Source organism: Schistocerca piceifrons, chromosome X, assembly GCF_021461385.2.
Source record: "Schistocerca piceifrons isolate TAMUIC-IGC-003096 chromosome X, iqSchPice1.1, whole genome shotgun sequence".
Taxonomy (NCBI): domain Eukaryota; kingdom Metazoa; phylum Arthropoda; class Insecta; order Orthoptera; family Acrididae; genus Schistocerca; species Schistocerca piceifrons.
This window is the reverse complement of record NC_060149.1, coordinates 750,668,422-750,695,395: the sequence shown is the minus strand read 5'-3', so window position 1 is coordinate 750,695,395 and position 26,974 is coordinate 750,668,422. Positions and strand designations below refer to the sequence as shown.

General features: G+C 38.2%; 1 protein-coding gene across 1 annotated transcript in view; it reads left to right on the top strand.

Annotated features, from left to right (window-relative positions):
- The window catches only part of LOC124722691, a 321,460-nt gene that overhangs the window by 158,335 nt on the left and 136,151 nt on the right, over window positions 1–26,974 (top strand). The window contains exons 5-7 of the mRNA XM_047247831.1: window positions 229–394; window positions 9,210–9,393; window positions 11,609–11,656. Of these exons, the coding sequence (XP_047103787.1) occupies window positions 229–394; window positions 9,210–9,393; window positions 11,609–11,656 (398 nt within the window). The remainder of the gene's footprint in view (window positions 1–228; window positions 395–9,209; window positions 9,394–11,608; window positions 11,657–26,974) is intronic.

The window sequence follows — 26,974 nt, the reverse complement described above, 5'->3', positions numbered from 1 at the left end:
CTATATTTACTATGAAGCTTTGTTGACCAAACCCCGAAGTTTATATTTAGTGCAGTTGAATTAAATTTGATCACTAACAACTTGCTTCCTGCAACAAAAATACCACATTGGAAACTGTGATCCACATGAAGAAATAAACTACGTATAACAGCAGACAGCATTGTATATTGGTAAATTACTTTTTATATTGTATCTTGCGGCAAATCACAGTATTTTTTTCCCTTTCAGTATATACTTCAGGATCATAATTATGGTGCACCTCCACCGAGTCCACAGCTTCAAGCTGCTCTGATTCAACATTCAAGACATAGTACTGCATATGCTCTTCATTCTGGAGCAGGATCATCCTTAGTTGCTGGTAGTAGCTCATCTATTGGTCACTCATATAGTCAAGGTAAGGAAATTAATGGATTATGGTACTCTTGGAAACTGTTGTAACAAGCTTATTTCCTGATTTCAGTTGTGTTCAACATGAAAAGGTATATACACAGTGGATAATGCTAGGTAACAAATCTGTATACTCCAGAAGAAAAGAGTTGAAAAACAGGCACACAATCATTTGCTCTTCTGATCAAATGTAATAATTGTGATTACTTACATAAAAAGTTTGTCTTGGTTGGCATTTTCAGGGGGGGATCACCATCATTATAATACTTAAAATAGCTAAGTTATTTGATAATGCTATGTAATAGCTGTGAGAAAGGTTTTAATAAATTTTAACTGTTGAGCTCAGATCTTGGTCCTGCAAGTTTCTTAAGAAATAGGTCTATTTATTGGTCAGAAAGATCTCAGAGTGTAAGAAAAATCAAACTATTTTAATTAGCCTTTCAAAGATTTCATGAGGTTGATGATGTTACAATGTGAAGTGGTTTCCTTTGTACAAGATGCTGATGTACCTAGTTAATATTATCATGATAATCCTTCCCATGTCCATAGTGATCTTAAAGCTCCATATAGTTCCTAGTGATGTTAATTCACAAGCAACTTAGGCAGCTCACCTAATGCTGGTTGGGTATGGTTTTATTGTACCCAGATTCTTGCATTGGAAGCTGGACAGCAGTCACCCCAGTGTTACATAAACTTTGTACATCTTTCAGTAACTACCATTGAATGGATTGTTACATCATCTTGTGGTACAGAGAATAGAATAGAGTCGAAGTTTGTTGTCCCATAACATTGAATTTGTGTTCAGGAGACTTGTCAGAATGCAAAAATTTGTTTACAGTTTTTACAGTGTTCGTATTTCTTATTATAGTTTTTTGAAGTTTTAATATATAAGGCATATGACTCAAGCTACCCCGAATTATAGTTCCATACCTTATTACTAATTCTAAGTAATTGTGATATACTACTTTCCTTATTTTCAAGCTGATAGCATTGTACAGTATCACCATTGCAAATGGTTGGTTGTTTAATTTGTTTGCAAGGTGTTGTATATTTGAACCCAATGATAAATTTTTATCTAATTGCATCCAGAGGAATTTCACACAGCTAACTTGCTGCAAATACTTTTTTGAAACTGCATTAACTGAGTTTTTCCATGTTTAATCTAATTCCCATCTAATTTTTCTAAGGTACTGATGACAGTTTGAGGAATTTAGTTAGTACTGTTAGTTTTAATGATTACAGATGTTTTATCTGCAAATAAATCTGAGTGGCACTCAATATTAAGCAGCATGTCATTTATGGAAAACACAAACAGAATGGGGCCTAAGACCCAACCTTGGGATACTCCTTGTGAAATGGTTTTTCATTGTGGAGCAAAATTTCCCCTCTCTGATGTTATCATCACTCTTTATCTTTAATTGGTTAGGTGGGACTTAAAACACTGTAATATAGTGCCCCTAATTCAATATTTTTCTAGAGAATAGCAAGCAGTGGTTCACAGTTTTAATGATGACTAGGAATATACTACACTCCCCTAATAGCTCACATAGGGATCACGAGATAAGATCAGAATAATTATTGCATGCACAGAGGCATTCAGTCTGTCATTCTACCCACACTCCACACTTGAATAGAATGGGAAGAAACCCTAATAACTGGTACAATGGGACGTACCCTCTGCCTTGCAGCTCACGGTCATTTGTAGAGTATAGATGTAGATATCAAACGCCTTTGATAGGTCACAAAAAATGCCAGTGGCATACAGGCATTTGTTTAGAGAGGAACCACTTTTGTGTACAAACTGATTGCTAGCAGAAAATGTGCCTTTGTGAAACCCATACTGATTTGTGTGAAATTGTATTAAACTTTTGTATGAAATTGTATTAAACTTTTGTATGAAATTTGAATTTGTACTGTGACAACCTTTTCAAATGTTGTTGATAGTAATGGAAGAAAAGAGATTGGGCAGTAGTTTCCCCATATATTCTTTTGTTCCTTTTTTGAATAGGGGTTTAATTATTGTATACTTCAGAGTATTTGGAAAGCAGGCTTCTTCAAAGGACTGATTAACTGTTGTGGATAGTGGCTAGATAAGTGTTTTAGAGACTCCCTTTAACACTTCTGTTGGCATTCCATCCCATCTTGCTGATGTTTAACTTTTTACTGTGAGTATGGCATTTTCTATATATCTTTTGCTGTAGTTTTTCTGAATGTACTCTGCTGTTCACCTTCAGATTCCTCAGTGCCAAAGAAATTTACCTTATCTGTGTGATTTTCTACATTAATGTCTCATACATTTACATTTATAAAGACTTCATTGAAGAGCTCTGAAATTTGAGCAGGATTTACAATACTTTTGTCCTCCCTCTTGATTTTGGAAATTTCGTGGCCTCTAACTGTAGTGCCTGTTTCTAGCTTTGATCACTGGCCATAGTGCCTTTGATTTGTTTTCACTATCCAGAATAAATCTATTATTTACCAGTTCTTTTACTGCCTTTACAACTTTCTTAAAAATATTTTTGTAATTTTTTATGTAGGTAACAAATTAGGACTTTTGTTATGTTTCAGTTTCCTCTGTAGCTGTCTATTTCTTGTACTAGATGCTGGTATTCCTTCAGTAATCCACTTTACTTTACTTCCTTTTTTTTTTTAACAGTAAGGGGGAGTTTCATTAAAAGTGTGCAGGAAGTTTTCCAAGAATTTTGAAAAAATTTCGGATTTTGTAATTGCTATTTTCAATAGTCCACTGCATCTCATTTAATTGGTGGAGAAATAAGTTCAAATGTTCTGTGCTGCACTGTTGTTTGGTTACAATGATCAGAAAGTCCTAAATCCAAAAACAAAACTTATTTGTCTCCTTGTTACTCTCCTTGTTACTATAATTAGTTAAAATATTATCCATATGTGTTGCTGACCATTCGTTCACTAGAGTTAAATCAGTAAAATTAGTAAGGAAACCCAGTTTTTGAATCATGTCAATTATTTTGTTGAGTTGTTGACTTCACTAGCTAAATCTACGTTGAAATCAGCAGCTATTATGGCTCTGTTCTTGGTTTCTTTGTTAGTTTCTGCAATAGACTCTGGAATTTCGAGAAAAATAATTTGATATTTTTGTACCTGAAATTCTATACACTGACAGAATTACAATATTGTGGCCCAGCTGTAAACAGCAGATTTCAAACATACATTCTTTATTAAGAGAATCGAAATTGTATCTTTCTTTATATTTCATTGACCTTTTTACAAGTATGCAGGGTCCTCCTCATGTTAATTACTCCTACAAAAGCCACTGGCAACGTGTAAATTTCCAAGGTTATTTAAGATTTTGATATTCTCATTTGTAAGCAAGTGTTTATTCAAGCAAACAACTTCGATATTTACCCTTTCTGATAGAATGATTTGCAATTTGTCAAGTTTTCTGTCTCTGCCATTTGGATAGTTTGCAGTTGACCATTTATATTTAAATGCATTAGGAATGCATTTTTATTGTTTTGAATATCCTTATGAGAATCTACTTCAGAAGGTTGTTTATGTACTTTCATTTCAACCCTTGTTATTCATTTTTACACCCCCACCTCTGTGGGCTAGTTCCCCTTGTTAACCATAACTTTACAGATATCACTGTACAGACTACTGAATGCAGCTGAGCCTATCTATTTAGATGTAGCCCATCTCGTCCTAAACATTTATTACTAATAAATTAGAGTCAATGAAAACTGCACTATGTCTGTTGCACTGCTGTCTGATGTGGTTGTTTATTCTGCCTATGTATTTATCACTCACCGATTTTCTGTGCAGGATACCTTCTAAAAGTTAAATTTGATGCTGGATACACGTTTGTCATGATCATGATCAGATTTCATGCTTCATTTATGATCTCTTGTTAACTGTTGTTTTAAAGTGAAAACATTTTCACTGCGATTTACACACACTTTGTTCATTACTAAGAAGTTATTTCTGGTACTTCATTTGTCACTTTTTTTTATACTTTTTTCCCTTTTTTTTCCTTTTTTTACTTTACTGCAGTCCACTTACATTCACTTGTAAGTTCAACATATTTTGAATTACTTTGTACCCCTGCTTTGTGATGATTATCAGTCTTCTCAGTTTGCACATCACTTTTAACACATTGAATTCAACAGTTTTTGTGGCTATAATCTGTCACTGTTTCCACGAGTCCACAACCTTTTTCTTATTTAAAAGTTTTGTGTTTTCTCACTTCAAGATTATTGTTTCTTTTCTGAGAGTTTTGACGTCACTATTTAATTACGTGATAATTTTGTCTTTAGAACTTATCGCATTCAGAAAGACCTTCACATTCCTCACAAACAGGGTCACGAATGAGAACTAGATGCATTTATGAATTTCAAATTCACATTTACACACCTGTCATGTAAAAGAGTGTTGAAGTAAAATGCTCATTAATATGCACACCTTGGACAATTGGTCAACCTTAATACACCTCAGTTTATTGGGCTGACCTAGGAATATGAGGCAGTTTGCGTGGATGGCTATCTTCTTACCATCACGTGAGTTCCATGTAGAACTAGCTTATTCTAGTTTTCAGGGGGTGGTTCATCAGGGAATGGTAGCATCTGAAAATTTAGAAGGCACGCACCTAATTTTTCTTGAAGACCTCATCTGAAATTTAACAACACAAATAGACATTCTTGCACAACATATTTTTTCTCATGGAACCAGAAGAGCTGTATTTGAAAAGAAATCGCCACTTTATAGCAAGAAATCTATATAACAAATAGGGGGAAACTTGAAATCTATTGTAGGCCTACAGAACAATACACTTCTCACTGAGAGACTACCACCTTTGTCTTTCAGGCTATTTTGTGTTCGAAAATAAATATACTAGCCAACTTCACTAAGAGTCAGTCATACATAAAACACTCAATTTTGGTGGTGGTGTTAAAACTAACAGCTTATTATGTAACTATTACAAAGATTTATATGAAAATAAAGTGGTCTAGGAAAGAAAGAGACAGCTGGAGAAAAAAAGATAAGATTGAGCTGAGAAGCATACAATAGTAATGATAGTAAGGTGAGTAACAGAGTGATGGTATAACAAAAGTAAAGAGAGTACAAAGCAGTTGCTTAGAGATTCGGGGAGCCAACTACTTTTACTGGCTTTCAAATCCCTTTGATTGGTAGAGTACATCCAGTTACATTTTCTGTACTTAATTGTCTTTAATATCTGTAAATGCTGATGGTGTAAAGACCAGCTGAACTGTAGTAAACGTGGCAAAGCTAGTTATGGAACTAAAACGTGTTTGTGTTAATTGCTCATGTGGTCACTTATCAAAATTGTATTCGGAAGTCTGTGCTATTTCTAAACAGTTGTCAGAAATTTTATTAAGTAGCATGACTGTTGGTAAACGTGATACTTGGTGACATTAATATGAGACTGAAAAATCCAGGATAAAATACAAACAATGAAAATTAGTAATGTTAGCCACCCACTATGAATTTGAGGTGCTTGAGCATTAGACACAGCAGATATAGAAAATAGAATCCCCAGGTGTTCGATCAATGTATTCCCCTCAACCCACACACACACACACACACACACACACACATATATATATATATATATATATATAAACAAAGATGATGTGACTTACGAAACGAAAGTGCTGGCAGGTTGATAGACACACAAACAAACACAAACATACACACAAAATTCAAGCTTTCGCAACCAACAGTTGCTTCGTCAGGAAAGAGGGAAGGAGAGGGAAAGACGAAAGGATGTGGGTTTTAAGGGAGAGGGTAAGGAGTCATTCCAATCCCGGGAGCGGAAAACATTGGCTTTGCACTTAGTTAATAACAATTCCAATCATGGATATCAGTTTCTCAGTGCCACGACTACACTGTGAGATGTTACTGATGCACTCTCTGTTGTTTGGGTCCATTAGCAGTTCATTTGAAACTTTCAAACAGATGCACTACACAGTTGCTTCAAGGCAGCTATCTGAATTGATCAGTAGCATACATCTCTTAGTAATGGATAAAGTCAAGTATTTTATATAGTTATTTGTTTGTCTATCTATCAGGTTCCATGAGACCAAGAAAGCCACAGCGATTTGGTCATGAAATGAGTCTGTGCATAGAACAGAATGCTGATTAGAAAATTAATAAATGAAATAATTAACAAAAAATGACAAAATTTAAAAGAATATACAGATAAATAATACGTTACAGAAAAAAGTTGTCAACTACTGCAAGAAACTCTTGTGCAGAATAGAAGGTGTGTGCCAAAAAGAATCCTTTCAGCTTGAATGTTGATATGTGGGGCTTATCACTCAATTTTTTTCAGCTCTGCTGAAGCTTATTGAAAACAAAACTTGTTGGATAATGCACAGCTTACTGTGCAGTGCTTAAGGAAGTGTTAGCCAAGTGTGTATCATTTTTACGTCTAGTAGCTGCTTAATGATAGATGCAGTTTCTTCTGAATCAGGCATTATTGTGAACAACAAATCCCATAATGGAATGTATGCACAGGAATGACATATTTAGAATTTCGAGACACCTAAATGACGGCCTACATGAAGTTCACTAACTTATGCGGTAGAGTAGTTTTTTACCCCTAAGAACATTCTTAAAGGATGACAGGGTTGCCCCAAAAATAACTCCATAGTGATAGTAGTGTGAAAGAAACAAGCTTTGTGTTTCAATGTTAGAGACAGTGGCGATCATTCTATAAGTGAAGATAACAGCATGCAGTTTTTGCACAAGATCTTGAATGTGATACTTCCAAGAAAGTCTTCCACCTGCCCTCAGTCCTAAGAAATGAAAATGGTAGACTTTACTATTTGACCAACATTGAACAATAAATGTTCGCATTTCCAAGAGGTTCAATATCAGAAACTGTGGGCATTGTTTTTTGTTACGGTTTAAGTGTTAATTTGTTCCCTGAAAACCATGTGTTGATGTTACTGATTACCCTATTAGCTATATCATGTATGTTATGCTCCCTATCTTTCACAGTAACACCTTCTTCTTCTTCTTCTTCTTCTTGCACTTATGACCCACATCAAAGCAGGGTCAGCAGGGTGATTAATGGATTTGGCATGGTTAATTTTAAGGGATGGCCAGATGCACGCCATAACCCCCAGGATGGAATATGTGTACCCCAACTGTCTTGTATCATTCATGTGAGAGTGATCAGAAGGTTTTTAAATGTTTGCAAATCATATAACTGAAGCAGAACTTGCGTACCAGCCTGGTATTCACATATCAGCCTTTTATTCATCTAGTGGCATGTGGGAAACTGCCTAAAAACCACATCCAGGTTGGCCAGGACCCTGACCCTCGTTGTTAATCTACCAGGCAGAAGATGCTGTCTGAATTGGCACATACTTACCATCCCAGAGGTGTTGCTTTAACATGCATGGCTATTGAGGCAGGTCCGTAGTAACACTTGTCATCTGCAGAGAGAAAAGTTTTTGAACCACTTGTTGTATTTAGTGGCAGATCATTGATACACACGTAAAGAAAAACGTTGGATCCAGAACAGATATCTTTGGCATCCACCTCTTTACATTACCCTGTCAGATTCAGACCTCTTCCCTGTTGACAACCTTATGCTTCGTATTTTGCAGTATGAAGTGAACCATTGTTGTGCTTTTTCTTTAATACAATAATTTTCCAACTATGCAACAGTATTGCATGGTCTGCACAATCAAATGCTTTTGCCAGGCCAAAGAAAATACGTACTGTCTTCAACTTAGAAATAAAAGAAAAGACATTATGCCTGATGGAAATGGCACGAACACCGCAATCGATTGATACCTCCTCCACATCAGTAACCTCACCACCACTCATACAGCAGCCTCTCCAAATATGGGAGGTCTCTTTGCCAGCCCCTGTATTAACTTCTGTCATTTCATGCAGGAAGCGCTAACTAAATTGTCAGCTATGAAGCCAGCTGGGCTGAATTGGAAAGCTTGCCGTGTGTTTTGATTGCAGAAATAAAACGTATCATACTGCACAGTTTGTTATAAAAAACAATGGCGCTTTTGTGATGGAGGGGTCTCTCCGCTAAATATTTAAATATTTCTTGGGGGGGGGGGGGGGGGGGGGCGCAGAGAACAATCCTGGAAAGTTATGTTTCAAAAGTAACCAATGCTATTTTAAGATGCACAGATCTTTATCATCTTATTTTATATTTGGTATTGTGCTTAATATCTGCTATTAAAAGAAGGCACAAAACATATTTATCCTGTTAGAGATCTGGATCATAACGAAAGAGTATTTGTGCTGTGTTGAACTGATAATTGAAAATGTTGAATATTTCTGTATTTGAATGACATATGATGAACCGTTAACCTCTCTAACATAATTTCTGAAGATTGGCATCACTAAATTGTGATGAGACAAAAGAACCAGTAAGTAGTTGATTCTACCAGATTATTTAATTTGATTTTTTAAATGCAAGAATGATATGAAACATTAGAGAAACAATTTGAATTTATGTAGTAGTATTATCTGTCACTACTGCTACTGCTCAGTTCAACATTTCGTCAGCTATAAGTAGCTACGTGCATCTTTCCTATGAAGTCTCATTCTGTTTTTCATTCATGATAGTCTACAAATAAGACTAAATGATTTGGACCACTAAATGATGGTTCGATTAAAGTATGTATTTTTTGTTTTGCAATAATTAAATTAAACCAGAGTGCAACAAATACGAAAACAAGACCTCAAAGGATAAATTTTACAAAAAAAAAATGTTATAATTTGTAATTTTTCTTATATTGTTTGTTAATACAAAATCTGAATGATGCAGACAAACATTAAGTATTTGCTTGTAGGTTTCCTGCTGAATGTACGTAAGTTGAAAGATGTTGTTGTTCATGATGATGATTATGATGATGATGAGACAAATAGTGCAATCAGCAGTGGCAGTGAGCGTGAAATAGATCCTCTGGGCGAAGAAACCGAAACGGCTCCTGAGGACGAAGGGAATGAAGAGGACAGTATTACACGTTGTGTGTGGTAAGTCTTTTTCATACATATTCAATTGTAAATAATCTTTCATTGAATTTATTGTGCTGCATTGCAAATAAACACATTATTTAATTTTTGTTACACATTTTTATTTTTTTCGCCATCTCTTCATCAAGAGACAAAATTGTCGATACAGTACCAACAGTATAGCAACAGCAATTTTATTTCTGTCAAAAACTAAAGCTTTCCTGTTGCAATAAATCATCACCTACGATAATAAAAACTACAAGCTGTTAACCCTGGGGCATGTAGTGTCCATTACAGTGGATGGCTGTTAATGGTCACTTCTCTAAGTTGGTAGTCAGTCCTGAGGCTGCAAATGCACTCAATCCACTGCAGCTGGCACTCCCTTCTGGTGTTGTGCCATGCATACATTTGCAACCTCATGTCTGACCGAAAACACCAGAGAAGTGACCCTTAAAAACTGTTCACTCCAGTGAAAATTGTGCACCACAAGGTTAAAAAAAGTGAGCAGTCGTACTTAATAAATTGGGGAAGGCACACTATTTTGTTCAGCTCATTGTATTGTATTTTACAGAGCAGGTCCAATAAACAGTTCAGAGAGGTTTAAACATAGTGAGTTTATACATCACACACATTATCTTATCTTTTACCTAGTTGTTGGAAAGCTGTCTTAGGAAGTTGTTTGAAGGGCGTATTCATAATGGTATTCAGATTGCTCCACAGTTTTTCTTTCTTTCTTTCTCTTTTTTTTAAATTTTTTTTTTCAATTTATTTGTGCCGATTAACTGAAATTGAATACTAGCCTTAGTTACTACTAACTGCCAGAGGTAGCTGCTTCTGCCTTCTTAGTAACGTTTAAAGAAAACTGTTTCTTCAGTCCTCTGTGGAGTTCAATGAAATTCTTTCTTTGTTGTGATTAGCTGCTATACTTACCAAACTTAACTCTTAAACTCCATCTGAACAGACCTCAGAAAGTCCAATGGTACTGACCAACCACCGTGTCATCCTCATCTGATAGGCGACATTGGATGCGGATATGGAGGGGCTTGTGGTCAGCACACTGCTCTCCCTGCCATTGTCAGTTTCATTGACCGGAGCCTCTACTATGCAGTCAAGTAGCTACTCAATTGGCCTTGCAATGGCTGAGTGCAGCCCGCTTGCCAGCAGCACTCAGCAGACTCAGAATGGCCACCCAACAGCACTTAACTTCAGCGATCTGACGGAACCGGTTTTACCATGGCCTCAATGCTGTTGGCTGCTGTACTTACTACTGCCTTGTAAATTTGTATGTTTGAGGATTCACAGTGATTTATGCTTTTGCTGTTGTCTTCTGTAGGAGATGTATTAACAGTTTTACAGCATGCAAAATTTTTAGAATGAAGACAAATTGCTGTGAAGTTGAGGAACCTCTATGTGAAAATTTATAGTGCTTCCCAAAGCCAGATTCACAAGCACAATCTTAATTTTGGAACAAATGACTGCCTGGCCACACTATCGGCAGATGGGCAAGAGGTAGAAACAGTAAAATTGGGGGAAATAATTGATGAATATTATTTTGTCAGTTAATGTCAATATTGTAATAAGATGAATGGTATTATTATGAAGATTTACTCGATACAGTGGGCTGTCATTTCATGCCACTTCAGGTGTGAGGACAGATATTTTCTTTCTCATTGTTACTTCTGCAAAAATAAATAAGTAAATAAAAATAAAATAAAAATTTTGGTTAATGCTGCTGGAAAATTGGTGGTGAAAGCTATGCATAAAAGTAGCAATGATAGACTGGATGATGGATACACTAACAGCCCATCATACAAAAATCATTTCATTCTACCTACTTCTGAATTTCTTAACTGCTGTCAGCAAAAACCATGCTTCTGAAATTGCCCTCAAAACTCAGATGTACCTTCTGCTCAAAGAACAGTAAAATTGACTTCATGCTGTCTCCATAGTCAATGAAAACAGATTCAAAAGTAATCTCTCTTGATATACCTGAGCAGAACAGTTGCTATTTTCATTTATTTAGTGTAACAAATACTGCTCTCGGGAAGAAATGGCATTTTGTATTTTTCCTTTTAAAATGTGAAAAACATTCTGTGTTAGTTTTTACTTTTCTATTTGGAGATCAAATTATGTAGCATTTTTATTGTTACTGAGATTAATTAAACCAAATATTTAAACATTACTTAACAGTGCAGTGTCCAAACCTGACCTCTGACATAATGTATTGATTTTGCAGCAATTTCCAACATGATGATGGTTACATGATATGCTGTGACAGATGTTTGTAAGTATAGCACCGTGTAAATAAATTATTATATAGCTATAACATGCATGGGTCTGTTCTCTTGTTCATTATGAAACCTGTAAGATTGAAATTAATTCCTTTTTAAACACTGTGGATACAGGATGGAGACATTTTCAATACACAGAAGGGCCATAAAAAAGTGAAGTTAAAAGACCAGTAAAAATGAACGATGTGTATATTTTGCAGTTAGAGACATTGCTGCATCCTTGGTATTTGTGTGATGTGCTAAAATTGACCAGCCATAATTTGTAGCCCTGTCAAGCTTACGAAGTAAGCTCGGGTCAGTAATTTTGACTCAGAATCTTGCCAAATTCCTAGTTCAATTTTTGCATTTGGAAGGGGGAAAAAACAGCTGAAATTTGTTGCTAGTTCACGTTTATGACAACAAACTGTAAACAGCACAAATAACTACAGAACATAAATTCTAAAATGGAAATAATAAAACACAAGGAAAGGTCACTACTCGCGTGTAGTTGATTGATATGGGGCACATACACAAATGTAACACCACAGAGATGTTCATAGCTTTTGATATACTGCTCTTTTGTGATACACACCCACCCATGGCTGTGGTAACACTCATTTCTTTGCCACACATGCTAGTGACCATAACCTGCCAAAACCTCGTGTAAAACCCTTTGTCAAACAGTTCTTATCTCTGCACGTGATCTGTCCAACATCATGTCTATGAGAGATGCTGTAGTGATGGATGTTTGCATTTGGGTTGCTCTCTCTGTGTGTGTGTGTGTGGGGGGGGGGGGGTGGGGGGGGGGGGGGGAGGTGTTTGCATATGTGTTTTCATTACACTATAAAAAAAGTTGAAGCTCAAAAGACAGATGTCTGTACTAGTATGGATATCTGTGTGTCACATATTAACAATCCCCAGATTATGTATCAACCAGCTACAGGTGAATATTGTGACTTTTGGGAAGGAAGAGGAAGGTGAAAGCTGGCTGTATTCAGTGATGGCTTTATCTAAAAGAGAGAATAAAGCATCTGATCAGCAGTGAATTTGATTAAGATACTCAGTCGGAAGAATTACACATTATGAAACTGTTAACCCAGATAGATAGTCAAAGATCAAAGATCAGAATCTAACAGTGGTAGTGAGGAAATCTGCAATAGAAATTGACAGTGGCTCTGAAATTCAAGTTTAATTATTTCAGAAAATATTTAGTTTTAATTCATTTAAAATACTCTACTGGAAAGACAGAATGCTTAACGTTTGAATGGCATAGGTCACTTTTCTGAAATATATTGATTAGCTTACAGATTTTGTGTGTGTGACGAACTGTAGTACTAACATCAAGTAATTGTATTTTCTAACTATAAGTGCCCTAATGAAAAGCAATTACACCAATGAAATCAAAACAATCAAAATAGAAATCTGACTAATAAATTCCATTAAAATTAAGTCTAAATAAGAATTTGAGATTCGCATGTAGATGTCGCATGTCAACAGATAAATGTATTGAAAATTAGATAAAAATTAACAAAAAAATTTGGTTATGTATGGGAGTAGAAAAACCGATAGGAAGAATCCATCATGCTATGTCACACACGCTCACTGGGTTGCATTCTGGAGATCTGAAAAACACTAAGAGCCACAGAAATTTAAAAAAGGAGAGGGTAAAGATGCTTCAATGAACACACAAGCGGATCCATGTTTTTAAAGCTTTAACCAATCTCTTACTGGGTGGGCTGGATGATATAAATAAAATCATGGAGCTTGTGCAGTTGTCATACTGGTATACCTTTCAGAAGATTCGAAATTTTAGCTAGAGGACTGATGGCACAGTGGTTAGCACCCTGAACTCACATTCGGGAGGACAGTGGTTCAAATCCCCACCTGGCCATCGAGATTCAGGTTTTCCGTTACTTTCCTAAATCGCTCCAGGCAAATGCCCAGACAGTTCCTTTGAAAGGGGCACAGCTGATTTACTTCCCCATTCATTCATAACCTGAGCTTGTGCTCCATTTCTAATGACTACACTGTCTACAGGACATTGAACTCTGATCTTGCTTCATAGCTGGATCCAAAAGTGAAAAGTGCTCTGTTACTGACTCGGTACTGGTGTGAACTCATAGTGCTGCCCACATGACAACCTTCTTACTACTGAAAGGTTTATTTAGGAGAACTTGGAGGAGCCAGGTTTGTATATAGATGAAAAGATATGTAGGTTTTGGTGAAATCTCTCAGGAAGTTTGCAGAACATTGCCCAAGTTGGAACTCTGTCTTGCAAACTGCTGTTGTCAATAATATAACTATCACCTCAGGGGGATCACCACTATTTGGCAGGTTCATGCTTGGCTACAACAAGGCCCCAGCCTTTGCAGCATCTTTTCCCTTCCATGCTGCGCATCTGCCCTCATGCTATTCTTTTTCCCCTCCCTTGGGGAACATGTCTTGGATGTTTTTGGAAATGTGTTCTGCATTTTCAGCAGCAGATATCAGAACATTCTCTCCACTGTTTTTCGTCCTTTTTTCTTTCTTCTTACCCCTTCTCCTATTCTTCCTCCGCTTCGGTGTTTGAGGTTCCTCTTTTTCTTCTTCCTGCCTGTGCATTCCTGAAGGCCAGCCCACCTGTCTGACATATAACAGGTGACTGGCTAAAGCGTAATTCCCAGCCCCGGGTCAATAGGTAGGGTTCGCACATACCCCCAGGTACAGGCCATGCCCAGGGAGGGGTGATTGCCTGAGCTGCTACCTTGCCAAATTGCCAATTGGTCCCTCTTGTCAGGTGTTCAGGTGGTGTGAGCTGAGGTGTGAACAATCACCTAAGGCAGGTGCACCCCCTTCTGAGGGGGGGACCCCAGTTGAGAGGAGTGTGCCATCATAGATGCTGGCAATCATGGGGGATTCTCTTGCAACTCATCTTCTTCACACTATGTCTACTAAATGCCAGCTGCACCATGGTTTCTCATGGTTTCAAGTACTTCAGTCAGTCAGTCTGTGCAACAGTAAATCCATTTATTATTCAGAAAGGCATTGGTGCAGTTGCCAGTCCTGTGAAATACTGCTCATTTACACAATGACACTTTGCTTTTGGAGACGACGTCTGATTCTCAAGCCCAACAACTGCTTGCAGCTTTGCTCCTCTAGAGTTAACTTATTTGTGTTGAAGCTCATCACACACTGAGTTTTTCGTGTGGTGTTATTTACACTTGGCTGCTCGGTGGTCTGACCAAGGCAGAAATCCAAATGTACTTCTCTGATCAGGGCGTCACTGCAGTCTGTTGGATGATGGAAAAGGTAGATGCGTCCTTAGTGCCCACACGCACTCTCTTTCTGATGTTTGATAGAGTAGTACTTCCCTCCAATATCAAAGCAGGCTATGAAGTTATCACAGACCAATGGTATATTTCCATCCTGATGCACTGCTACCAGTGTCATTGTTGACAACCACACACCATGTTCCATCAACACCTGGCCAAATGTGGAACCTGTCGTAAGGATGCTCACAAGGGTGATTGTCCACCACCTCCCTGCTGCATGAGTTGCAATGCAACCATGCAGCCACATCCCAAGATTGCCCCATGTATCTTGATGAGCGGGCCTTTCACCAGATCCTGGTGAAGGAAAAGGTGCCTTACACTGTTAAGACTCTCCATCCGACAAACATTTGACTCATCATATGCCACCCACAAAGGCTCCAATAAGTCAAACAGAGGCAAACAGTCTTCTCCTTCTCCAACTCAGAATCCTCTTGAATGGTGTCACCATGTGATACCCTCATTTAGCCTACCTCTGTGTCACCGGTGCGCACTGCCAATCGTTTTTCTGCCCTGTACTCCACAGACCAACAGAAGGAGAATGCCGATGCCTCTGTCGATCTCAGGGAGCAGGATCCTTCAGCCTCTGTGCCTTGTCACAGTGTGTCTTCGAAGGCTGGCACTTGGCAGCCGCCGAGGTAATACCCCTTCATTTTATCCCTCCTTCCGTTTCCTTGTCGTGAGTCTCCTCCAATGGAACATTCGTGGCCTTAGATCCAACAATGAGGAATTGCGGTTGCTCTTTGAATCGCAGTGTCCATGTGTTCTCTGCCTCCAGGAAACAAAATTGCGTCGTAATGACCGCTTTGACCTCTTGTATTTCTTTCTGGTCCACTTTGACCTTCCGCCTGAGGATGGCATTCCGTCTCATGGGGAGTCATGCTGCTCATCTGGGATGGTGTTCGTAGTTGAAACCATATCCCTGACTACCCGGCTTTGAGCTGTGGCAGTTCGCATTTTCCTTCCTCACTTCACTTTTTCCCTTTGTACCGTTTACATCCTTCTGTCAAACGGTATCACCAGGGCATATTCCTCCCATGTATTGGACATCTCCCTCACCCCTTTCTGCTGCTCGGTGACTAGTGAGCACCATCCCCTTTGGGGTTCTTCCAGAACCTGTTCAAGAGGTGCCACCTTGGCTGACCACCTGAATCAACTTAACCTCATTTGTCTTAACACGGGAGCACTCGCATTCCATTCAGACTCCACGCATACCTATTCCCATTTGGACCTCTCCTTCTGCAGTGCCCAGCTTGCCCGTCGTCAACAGTGGTCCATTCTCTCTGACACATACTCGAGCAACCATTTCCCGTGTGCTATCCGTTTGCCAACTCTTACCCCACCGATGTGCACGCCCGAATGACAGCTTTCTAAGCCCAACTGGAGGCTTTACTCCTCCCTGGCAACCTTCGATTTTCCATTCCACGCACTTCATTTTTACTGTGCTGTGTCCCAGTCCCTTTGTGGAGTGAGGTGAACTGAAATGCAATTCGCGCACACAGATATGCGATGGCAAACTGCATTTGTTATAAACAGATGCGTGCGCAGTGTCGTCGCGTTCTTCAGGATAGCAAAAAAGCTAGCTGGATTTCATTTACTAGTTCTTTGAATAGTTCCACTCCCTCTTCCATCGTGTGGGCCCATCTCCGACAGCTCTCTGGGACCAACTTCCATTTCCCAATTCCTAGCCTGACTAAAGCAGAGGATGTGATAGTGGACCTGTTACTGTCTCCAACACCTTGGGTCACTATTTCACAGAGATTTCGAGCTCCACCCAGTATCACCCTGCCTTCCTCCATCGGAAATGTGTGGAGGACACTTGGGCGATATCCTTCTCTTCTCAGAATTGTGAGTGCTACAATGACACCTTTACTATGAGGGAGCTAGATAATGCTCTCACTTCATCCGTACCCTCCCATCCCTTCGTGGGAACAAGCTCTGGGGAATTAAACCACTCCCAACGGTTTGGTCAGCCTCTTCCCGCCTCTCTCGCCACAAGATCAATTTAGTTAGGTTACATACTGGGCACTGTCTTTTTAGCCATCACCATTTGTTAAGTGGTGATCCCCATCACTTTGTGCTCATTCCCCTCAACTTTTGATGGTTCACCATTTCCTGACAGAATGCCCTTTTGTTAACCACTTACATTCTCAGTTATGTTATGCTGCCTGAATTATCAGCCGTTTTAGTGAACAACTCGTGGGCTGTCGACCTTGTTTTATTTTTTATCTATTGTAGCAATATGGTGAAGAACATTTAATCTTTTGTTCAGGACCCTCGTTGTCTCTATGGCGTATTTTATGAACCTTTCTCCAAGTCCCTGTTTTTAGCTGCCTTTCCGCCCATTGATTGGGTTTAACTTGTATCCATTTTTAACTCCTTTTTTTTGTCTTCATGTTCTACAGTTCTGACATGAGCGCATATGAGCAGAGTTGTTTTTGTGCCCTAAAACAAAACAAAACAAATAAAACAGTAATATAACTATGCAATAGTGCCATCTTTGTGAACATTGAGGCATTGCAGAAGGTAGTTGGACCTACAGTTGCACTACCATTGTTGAAAAGTGCACATTGGATGTATGCAGAGAGGTATATGTCTAAGATTAACAAGAGCTTTTTAGAACCAAACTGATGGAAGCATTGTTAATAATTACGAAAATGTGTCCTGACAATATAACTCTCATGTTGGAAGCTACATGGTACTAAGTCACAGAAAGGGGACATCGACAATGTGAAACAGATCACTGGAAACCATGTTATAAATAAAGTCACATTCTAGAACTGGTACTTGGTAGAATGATACAGGGACGGGGATGATATAAAGATTGACCATCGTTTTTACTAACTGTACTGAAAATTTGTGAAAGACTTAGATTGCAATAAGTTAACCCACATAATCCATTTCAAAATGAGGCATGGATCCCATCGTCTGTAATTGTATAAAATAAGCAATAGACAATCACATATATGTGGATGTAAGAAGCCAGTACACCAGGACATCGTGTATTACAGTATTCTCTAAATATTAGATTAGATTAGATTAAATTAATACTTGTTCCATAGATCATGAATACGACACTTCGTAATGATGTGGAACGTGTCAGGTTAATAAAAAATGTCTGTACAAGATATTGCATTACACAAAATATTGCATGACACTAATGTTTAAGTTGGTTTTGTTCCCCTCCCTTAATTTATATCTAAAAATTCAGCCAATGAGTAGAAGGAGTTGTCATCTAGAAATTCTTTTAATTTATTTTTAAATGTTGGTTGGCTATCTGTCAGGCTTTTGATGCTGTTTGATAGGTGACCAAAGACTTTTGTGGCAGCATAATTTACCCCTTTCTGTGCCAAAGTCAGATTTAGCCCTGCATAGTGAAGATCATCCTTTCTCCTGGTGTTACAGCTATGCACACTGCTATTACTTTTGAACTGGGTTGGATTATTAACAACAAATTTCATAATTGAATATATATACTGTGAGGTTACTGTGAGGATCCCTAGATCCTTAAATAGATGTCTGCAGGATGACCGTGGGTGGGCACCAGCAATTATTCTGATTACACGTTTTTTAGCAATGAATACTTTTCTACTCAATGATGCTGTAGATGTGGACATTCAATTTTTTCTGAGAAATCATTATTTCTGGGCAACTATAATTAGCAGTGCCAACCAGATATCCTGAAGCGAACTCCTGTATTTAGGCACAAAGGTATGCAAGTATCTGTACCGTCAAGCAGGCCTCAGAAATATGTATTTGTTAAAGCTGTTGTAAGCAACAAGGGAACAGGCTGTATAGCTTAATGACTTTCAGAAATACAGCAGAGTTATTTTCATGGTTATAATGAGTACCAGAGTATAAAGATTTTTGCAGAAGAAACAGAGCTTGAAGAGATGATTGTTGAGAGCTCAGATTGGACACTACTACAGTGGTGAAATATTGTTGCCCGAAACTCTCATGCAGTTGTGAAAATGATACAAAGTATAATGTTTTATAACAAACCCTTGTCCTTGTTCTGAATGGTTAATGGTAGTTCTGATAGAGGTGATTAAACAAAATGCTACTGTATGAAATAGGAAGTACTTTTTACTGAACTCTATATGTTCCAGTGCAGTGATAATGGCAGTGTATTAGGTTTCTATAATGTCTACTAGATAATGTGACAGTCAGTTATGTATGTTGAGCTTCTTTTTCAGAATTTTAGTATAGCAAGGAATATTCCAAGTACACATTTGGACAGGTCTTATCCACAGACATTTTATTTGATGATACGTGTGTCTGGCATATTTCCCTTGTGATTACTTAATTCCTTCATACACATTTAGCAGTAGTTGGTGCTACAGAATGTTTTCTAACAAGTATTGTTACAGTATGAGACAACATTAAATTTCACACAATCAACTTATAATCATCTCAGTAGAAAATACAATGTCCACAGGACATACCAAGAATTCAAGTTTAAACCCACAAGACTTCTTTTCCTCTGGTATTCCAGACATAATATTTAGGGAGCACCTGTAAATTCTAACGTAAGTAGATGTTTCACTAAACTCTGACCATTGTCCAGGAAATCCTGTTTTAGTATAGACATTAAAAATTAATTTTTTCTGTGGCAATATGAGTAGAAGACATGCAAACTTCTGTGCACAGTATTGGTGTCTGCTTCACCCACCATACAGGAAACACATTGTCATATATGAAAATAGCCATAAAATGAATTATTTTTCTCAATCTGTTGCATACTGTACTTGCTGGTTGTTAGGAGATAACTTTCATTGTATACTACTGCAGCAGCAGCAGTGCAGTATGACTTAGTTCCCTTTTCTCTTCCAGGTAAGGATTACTTACAGTAGCTACTAAGTAGTGAGGATATGGTCAGATAAAAAACAATGAAGTTGCTAACTTCCATTGTATATGTTTGGATCTTGCATGTAAATTTGTGGTGCAGTGAGAGTAATCTGCTATCAGACGTTCCATATAAAGTGTATGTCTGGTTATGGATGAGAAATGAAATGAAAGAAAAGGAGATGCTGTAACTTCGGGCTGTTTCACTTTAAACTATATACACAGGAATGTTACATGTACTGTCCTCCTTAGATGGGTTAAATAAATTGTAGTATATGTTCACTGAACAAGGTGGCGCTGTGGTTAGCACACTGGACTCTCATTCGGGAGGACGACGGTTGAAACATGCGTCCAGCCATCCTAATTTAGGTTTTCTGTGATTCCCCTAAAGCACTTCAGGCAAATGCCAGGATGTCTCCTTTGAAACAGCACGGTGGACTTACTTCCCCATCCTTTTCTAGTCTGATGGGACCAATGACCTTGCTGTTTGGTCCCCTCTCCCAAACAACCACCAACCAACCTAGTCTATCTTATTATTTTTCTAACTTTATCTGTTATAAGCTGGAGGTTGAAAGTTTGCAGCACAATTGCAGAAATCATCAAAGGCTCACAGTTACTATTTTATGACATGCTCACTGTATTGGACATTTACATTTTCAGATGATTTTCGTATATTTATGTAGTCATACCAGAAATATCTGACCACCATGTGTAGTTGTATCACTTGTCTCATAGAAGGTAGAGCTTGTAGTTAATATGAAACTTCGACACAGCAGAATACGCTATTATGCAAATCTCATTGCTTTCAAACTTGGTTGTTTGATTGGGTACAGATCGTGTTAGTCCTCATAAAAATGCCTTTAAAACTATTTAAGATGCTCTACTTGAAGGAGAAAACATACATAATGTCCACCAACTCAAAGCAATCTGCTAACAGTCTCATTTTGGCCTTCAGACAGAGTTTAACACTCTGGAACATCAGGAGAGGTCCATTGTTGACCTCACCAAAGAGTTATGCAGTATATTATTTCTCACACTGTGACTCTGTGCATATTGCTTAAACGAATTTAGGGCACTACCTCAGTTGTGTATAAACCAATGTTATTGGTCTAGGATAATAGTATGTGGTTTTGTGGCTTTCAAAATATCTGTATGTCATACTGTAATCTCCTCTCTCCTTCCTAATTCCACTACAATAAGCAAAGTCTTTTATGAAAAATTTGAGAGGAGCAAAGGTTGCAATAAACTTTTTAGTTTACTTAGCTTCTCGTGTAGAGCTAGCCCTAGTTCTTCTTGTCTAGGGGGTCTGATTCTTGAAGCTGAAATTCTCACATTTTAGGTCTTCATGGTTGAATTGATCTAAATAAATTTGAAGGTTGTTGCTGCAGAATTTTTGTTGTTATTTTACTATATTTTGTTGTATTTTAGTATATCACATAGTCTTTTGAATTTTTACATTAACAAAGCCGAAATTACATTGTTCGCCCAAAATACAAAAATACATCTGATCACATCAGAGGCATGCTTACTACTCCCGCACTCTGCGGTAATAACAATATTCCAGACGGTTTAAAAGTTTTCTTGACAAATGAATTTCTATTAGTTTCCATTATTATTTCATAAGTGAATCCAGAAATAAACATAGTAAACAGTAATAGATTGTGTAATTAATAATATAAATTTTAAGTGTGCCAAATAATTCATAATTTCAAATGTTTCTTTTTTTTTTTTTTTAACTGTACATTCAGAGCTAGTACTTACCGAATGTAACATCAAAAAAAGCTTGAAATATAACATACTGTGTATAAAATTATATGAAAGTTTTCAGAAAAGCAGCTGAGATAATATTGACATTTCCAAAATTTGAAAAATAATTCCAGTATCAACAACTACTGTTGAGGAAAAGTAATGCTAGAGGAGGATGCCCCACTACAGTACGATATTTCTCTGAAGATTTTTTTGAACACTAACATGTATTGCCATATGCAGAATGTAGCAGTGACTGTGCTAAATTGTGGTTCTGGTTCTTGCAATGGTCATATGGTTTCTTTTCTACTGAATAGGGGGTTACGAGGACAATTTCACCACTTAATCAAGATGGTGCCTATTGAAAAATTCAGTGTGTAATGTGCGCGTGTGGAGCACACAATACTCATTAAAACCTGTACTATGATAAGTGAATGGGGGTTGACTTTACAAGACAGGATTTTTGTATAGATATTGACCGCGTGTACCTGAATGGTGGCTAATCAGACTTACACCCACTCTGTAATAACAATGATACGTCAAGTAAGTCCGAAATGCAACTACATGTCAGGACGGACAAAAAAACAACACAGAAGATGCTACCAATTTGTTAATAATACGGTCGCCAGCCTAATTAGGCATTTACTGAGTTTCTTCCCTGTACAAGTTGGCAGATATTCGTGCAAAGCAACAAGTAGTAACACTGCATAATATAGTAGAATTTTAGAACCAGAAAATCTATTGAACTGGTAGTTTCACGTTCTGTACTGATATGGAAAAACCATAAATAAATAACACTACACTATAATGTATACTACAAAACTTCGTACTGTCTATTGATCTGATTAAAATCGGGCATAGGTTACCCTAGAAACAGCACTTTCGAGTCACACACACAATGTCAATTTTGATAAAGATAAAACACTGATAAATTTTGGCTTTTATATTGACTTTAACTTTTGCTGGTCAAATCAATTTAGAACACTTCAGAAGTCAAATGAATAAAAAAAAGGGGGGGGACCCTGAAACTGTTATGATCACTGTATTAAAAAAATTAATTACTGACATCATTATGCGCTCAAGATTTCCAGTATATGAGTTACTACTCTCTTTATCTTATTTCCTGGTTATTTAAATACCATTATATCTGTCTCGAAATAATTAAACTTCATTACTAAATCAATATTAAAGTTGTCTTCCAACTTTGTCAGACCTTCGTTATTCATTTACTGGTTCATTAACAAAACAGTTCTTTAAACACCATTCTTACATAGTTAGGTCTGCAAGTAATTATTATTAACACAAAATTTTAATTTTTCATCTTGGGACACTCGGATTCCACAACATTTGGAAAGGACCCTGTCTAAGTTAGTTGTGAGGATAATTAAATGATAGGAAAGTTCTGGTAAAATTTAAGTTGTTGTTGAACAGTATGGAACAAAAGTAACACTGGTCCATACGAGTACAGTACTAAAAGTTTCAACCTGTTTGTATCGATGCGGCGGTTGGCAGGCGGCGAGATGGCGAGGCACAGAGCACACATACAACCACAGCTATGGCTCTTGACGTACCGGCACTTTATTTCTTCATAGCGTCGCAATACTTTTCCGTTTAGTGCCTATGGAATTTTGCCATGTTGTATGGGCGTTGGAATAGCATACCCGAGGCTCAATGAAACTACGTCTTCCAGGAGAGCCTCCTCGATCCAGAACGTGTTGCTCAGACCAATGCCAAACTCCAACTACTACTGGTGAGCCCGTTGTGCCGTGCAGCGCCCGTGCGCATTTTCCTGCGCTCGCCTGCCATCCTCCTTTTACCGCTCCCTTACAGACAGGGTATTCACCCGAGGTTTTGCATTCTACATATCCTAACACATTGCCTACGTATGGACCAGACGCACAGTTACAATTTTAAATATCTTACAACAGTCTCAAATTTGTTACATTTCAATTCTATTACAATATTGCTTGACATTTTACATAAACATTAATATTCACATTGAAAATTTGTTTACAGTTTTCTTAACACAATGGCATGAAACAAAAAAGAAATGAAATCAGAACATCGATTACACTAATTTATCGAAAAATCAGATGGAAAAAAAATTTACTTATATGTACAATAGTACAGCGTTGTTGTTGTTACAAGTGACACAACACTAGTAAAAAGTAGGACACTGTTATGCCAATCCAAATATCTTGACAATGTTTCTAGAATTGAGTACATGAAAAGAAGCACACTTTTGTCACTCCCTGGAAAGTTGCTGGCAAACTACATACACCCACCAAGGACTGGAATTCCTTGCACAGTGTAGGAGACATAATAGAAGTAGGCTGCTGTAGAGATGGTCTACCGATTTTGTCGTAAGTGTCTTTATTAGGGAAACAGTGGCACCAGAGTCCAACTGCAACTTAATTGTCTTTTTTTTTACCACTTGTAAATGGACGAAAAGTGTGTTTGCCTGCCTGCGTATTGCAGGGAAAGCTTTCCGCGATGCTGAAGTACTAAGTTCATCTCGTGCCTGAGTGAGTGCCACGGCCTGTACAGTGTACACTTTACGCAAGGCTATGCTCACCGCACACTAAAATGACAGTGGCTGTTATCTTTGCCTTGCCTACCATGTAGGAACACGACTTGAATGTGACCTTCATGTCCACATTGAAAGCAACTAGTAATACGACAATGACAATTTTTTCGGTCATGCCCTGAAAAACACTGAGAACATGGTTATCTCTCAAGAGTTTTGTAACACACTCCATGTGCTACAAGGCTCTTAAGTTTTTACTTCTAACAGTATTACTGTTTCTATTGTTTGAGCTGTATTCTGAACTACTTAAACACTATAACATACATGAGCCTGAGTGTCTAGCACACTATGAACAAAAGAAATAAATGGAACTTCAAAATCAATCTCTGTTGAGATTCCACTATAAATAGTGCAGTATTTTAAATCAGGGTCAGGCAATTTTAGAATTGCAGCATGAATGTGTGCGTCAGATACATTCTGTGTAATGGCATTATGTCACTATAGTTAATTCCACATGAACATTTAAACTTACAATATCTTGTGAGACCTCCAAGTTCTGTTATCCTCTTAATGACTGTCTGAGCAGGTTGCTGATTTGCAGGAAAAAATTTAAGCCAAGCAGCAGCTATGTGGATTTGACTGTCAAAATATTTATCTAACAGATTCACATTGTTGTCACATGTGACTTTCTAGGAAACAGTTCCTCCATAGAGTTTAATACAGAGGCAATACACTTTGGGACCAACAGTGGACAATAAGCATTGTGCTCTATACCTGTTACTTTGTAGGGAGCGAAGTGTGCCTCTAATTGAACCCCGTAGTGTGATCGTTCTTTGCCTTGCTGTGGTATAGGCAAAATTTTAGAGCAGCAGTACTGTTTGTTGAGTAGTGACATCAATTGGCTAACAGTGAGCAGCAGGTGTTTTGTTTGCTGTGCCTGAAACTGTGCAATTTTGGTTAGAGATATTTTCTGTGGCAGCCCAGTCATGGTGAAAAATAGGAGACAAATTATATCAACAGAATAAAACAGGAAACAGCAAGAAAACTGTGCACAATTTCTGCACAGGCAGATATCTGGTGTGAATAACGAAGAAATTAAATGCTGATCATCATTGCCATTTGTTTTGACCAGGCTACTGTGGGTTCTTTGATTGCTCTGGGAGAAGGCTCATCAGAATAGAACACGCGAAATGTTAGTTCACTTTATTTCATAAATGAATGAAAGATTTACTTACGTGTGATTTAGTTCTTTACCAAAGGAGTATTGGGTAATTTACAACTGCCATAGACTAGCAGAGCATTACTTGATGCACTAATTAACAAACTGTTCTCTTGAGGTACAATGTTCAACATTTGAAACTTCAACTGTCATTGTCCTACTTAACAATGTTGACCAGTGTAGCTGAGATCTCGAACTGGGAATACCTCTTGCGTGCTCAGCACTATACGAGGTGCTATCCAAAATTTTCGGGACTGGTGCTACCATTTGTTGAAAACTTTTCCTTTGGACTAATAGTCACAATCACCCTCAAAGTAGTTCCCACCCACATGTACACACCGGTCCCAGTGCTTCTGCCACATTTTCTGGATGTTCTGTTCTTTGAGGGTGTTTATCACCGCCAACGATGCTTCTTGAATCCTCTTTAAAGTATCGAACCAACGGCCCTTCAACTTGAGTTTCAGTTTTGGGAATAGCACAACGTCACAAGATGCCAAACCTGGCGAGTACGGTGGGTGGGGTACAACTGCCATGTTGTTTTTTTTGCCAAAAAGGTCCTGGTGAGCAAAGGCGTGTGTCAGGGCTCATTGTCATGATGCAGCAGCCAGTTCCCTTGACGCCAAAGTTTGGGCCGTCGCCGCCGCACGTTTTCATGGAGCCATCGCAAAACATCACATTAGCATGTGGAATTCACTGTTTGGTTGGATGGGACGAATTCTTTGTGCACAATTCCCTAGGTATCAAAGAAAATGATGATCATGCTCTTCACTTTGCTCTTCACCTGTCTCGCTTTTTTGGGTCTTGGAGAGCCCAGGCTCTTCCACTGGGACAGTTGTTGCTTTGTCTCTGGGGTCATAATCATAAATCCATTTGAATCATTGCAAGGGTCTCCATAGCACTTTTCCTGAGATTTGCACGGAATTTGATACACATGCGCAGTTGTGTTCTCAGATCCATTGTAAAATCGCCACACACCAAACACAGATTATTACAGAAATCACTGTAGACATGCAACATGACCCCCCAGCTGAATGCCACTCCACACACTGGCTCATCAGATATGCAGCTTTTGCCACCTAGCGGTGCAAAGATCTACTACTCCTACTTTCCAGATTGCAGCACCAGTCCCAAAAATTTTGGATTCCATCTCGTACTCACCTCAGCATGAGGTGCTGCTGTTGCTGAGAGGGAGGCGTGCTCATCTGGAGCACCTCCCATATGTTATTGCTAATGGCTGTGGTATCAATTCGTGTTGCCGACTTTGCTGTGACACTGCTATCTCTGGACAGTACCACACAAGTGGTCGGTTCTGCTTTATCCAGTTCTTCAGCTGATTTTTTGCCTATTACTTGATTTAAATCCAAAGTACTTTTATGGAGTTGGTACTGATTCTAGTGAATATCTAGCACGTTACAGAGAGAACAATGATTTCTCTATAGTTCCTGTCTTGTCTGTCTCTCCTTTTCTAGGATGTTGTATATTAACAGCATTGTTCCACATTTGGGAAATTGTCTTCTTTCGCAAACATTCTTTAAATAAGAAACTTCCTGGCAGATTAAAACTGTGTGCCGGACCGAGACTTGAACTCGAGGACCTTTGCTTTTTGCGGGCAAGTGCTCTACCAACCGAGCTACCCAAGCACGACTCACACCCCGTCCTCACAGCCTTAATTCCGCCAGTACCTCGT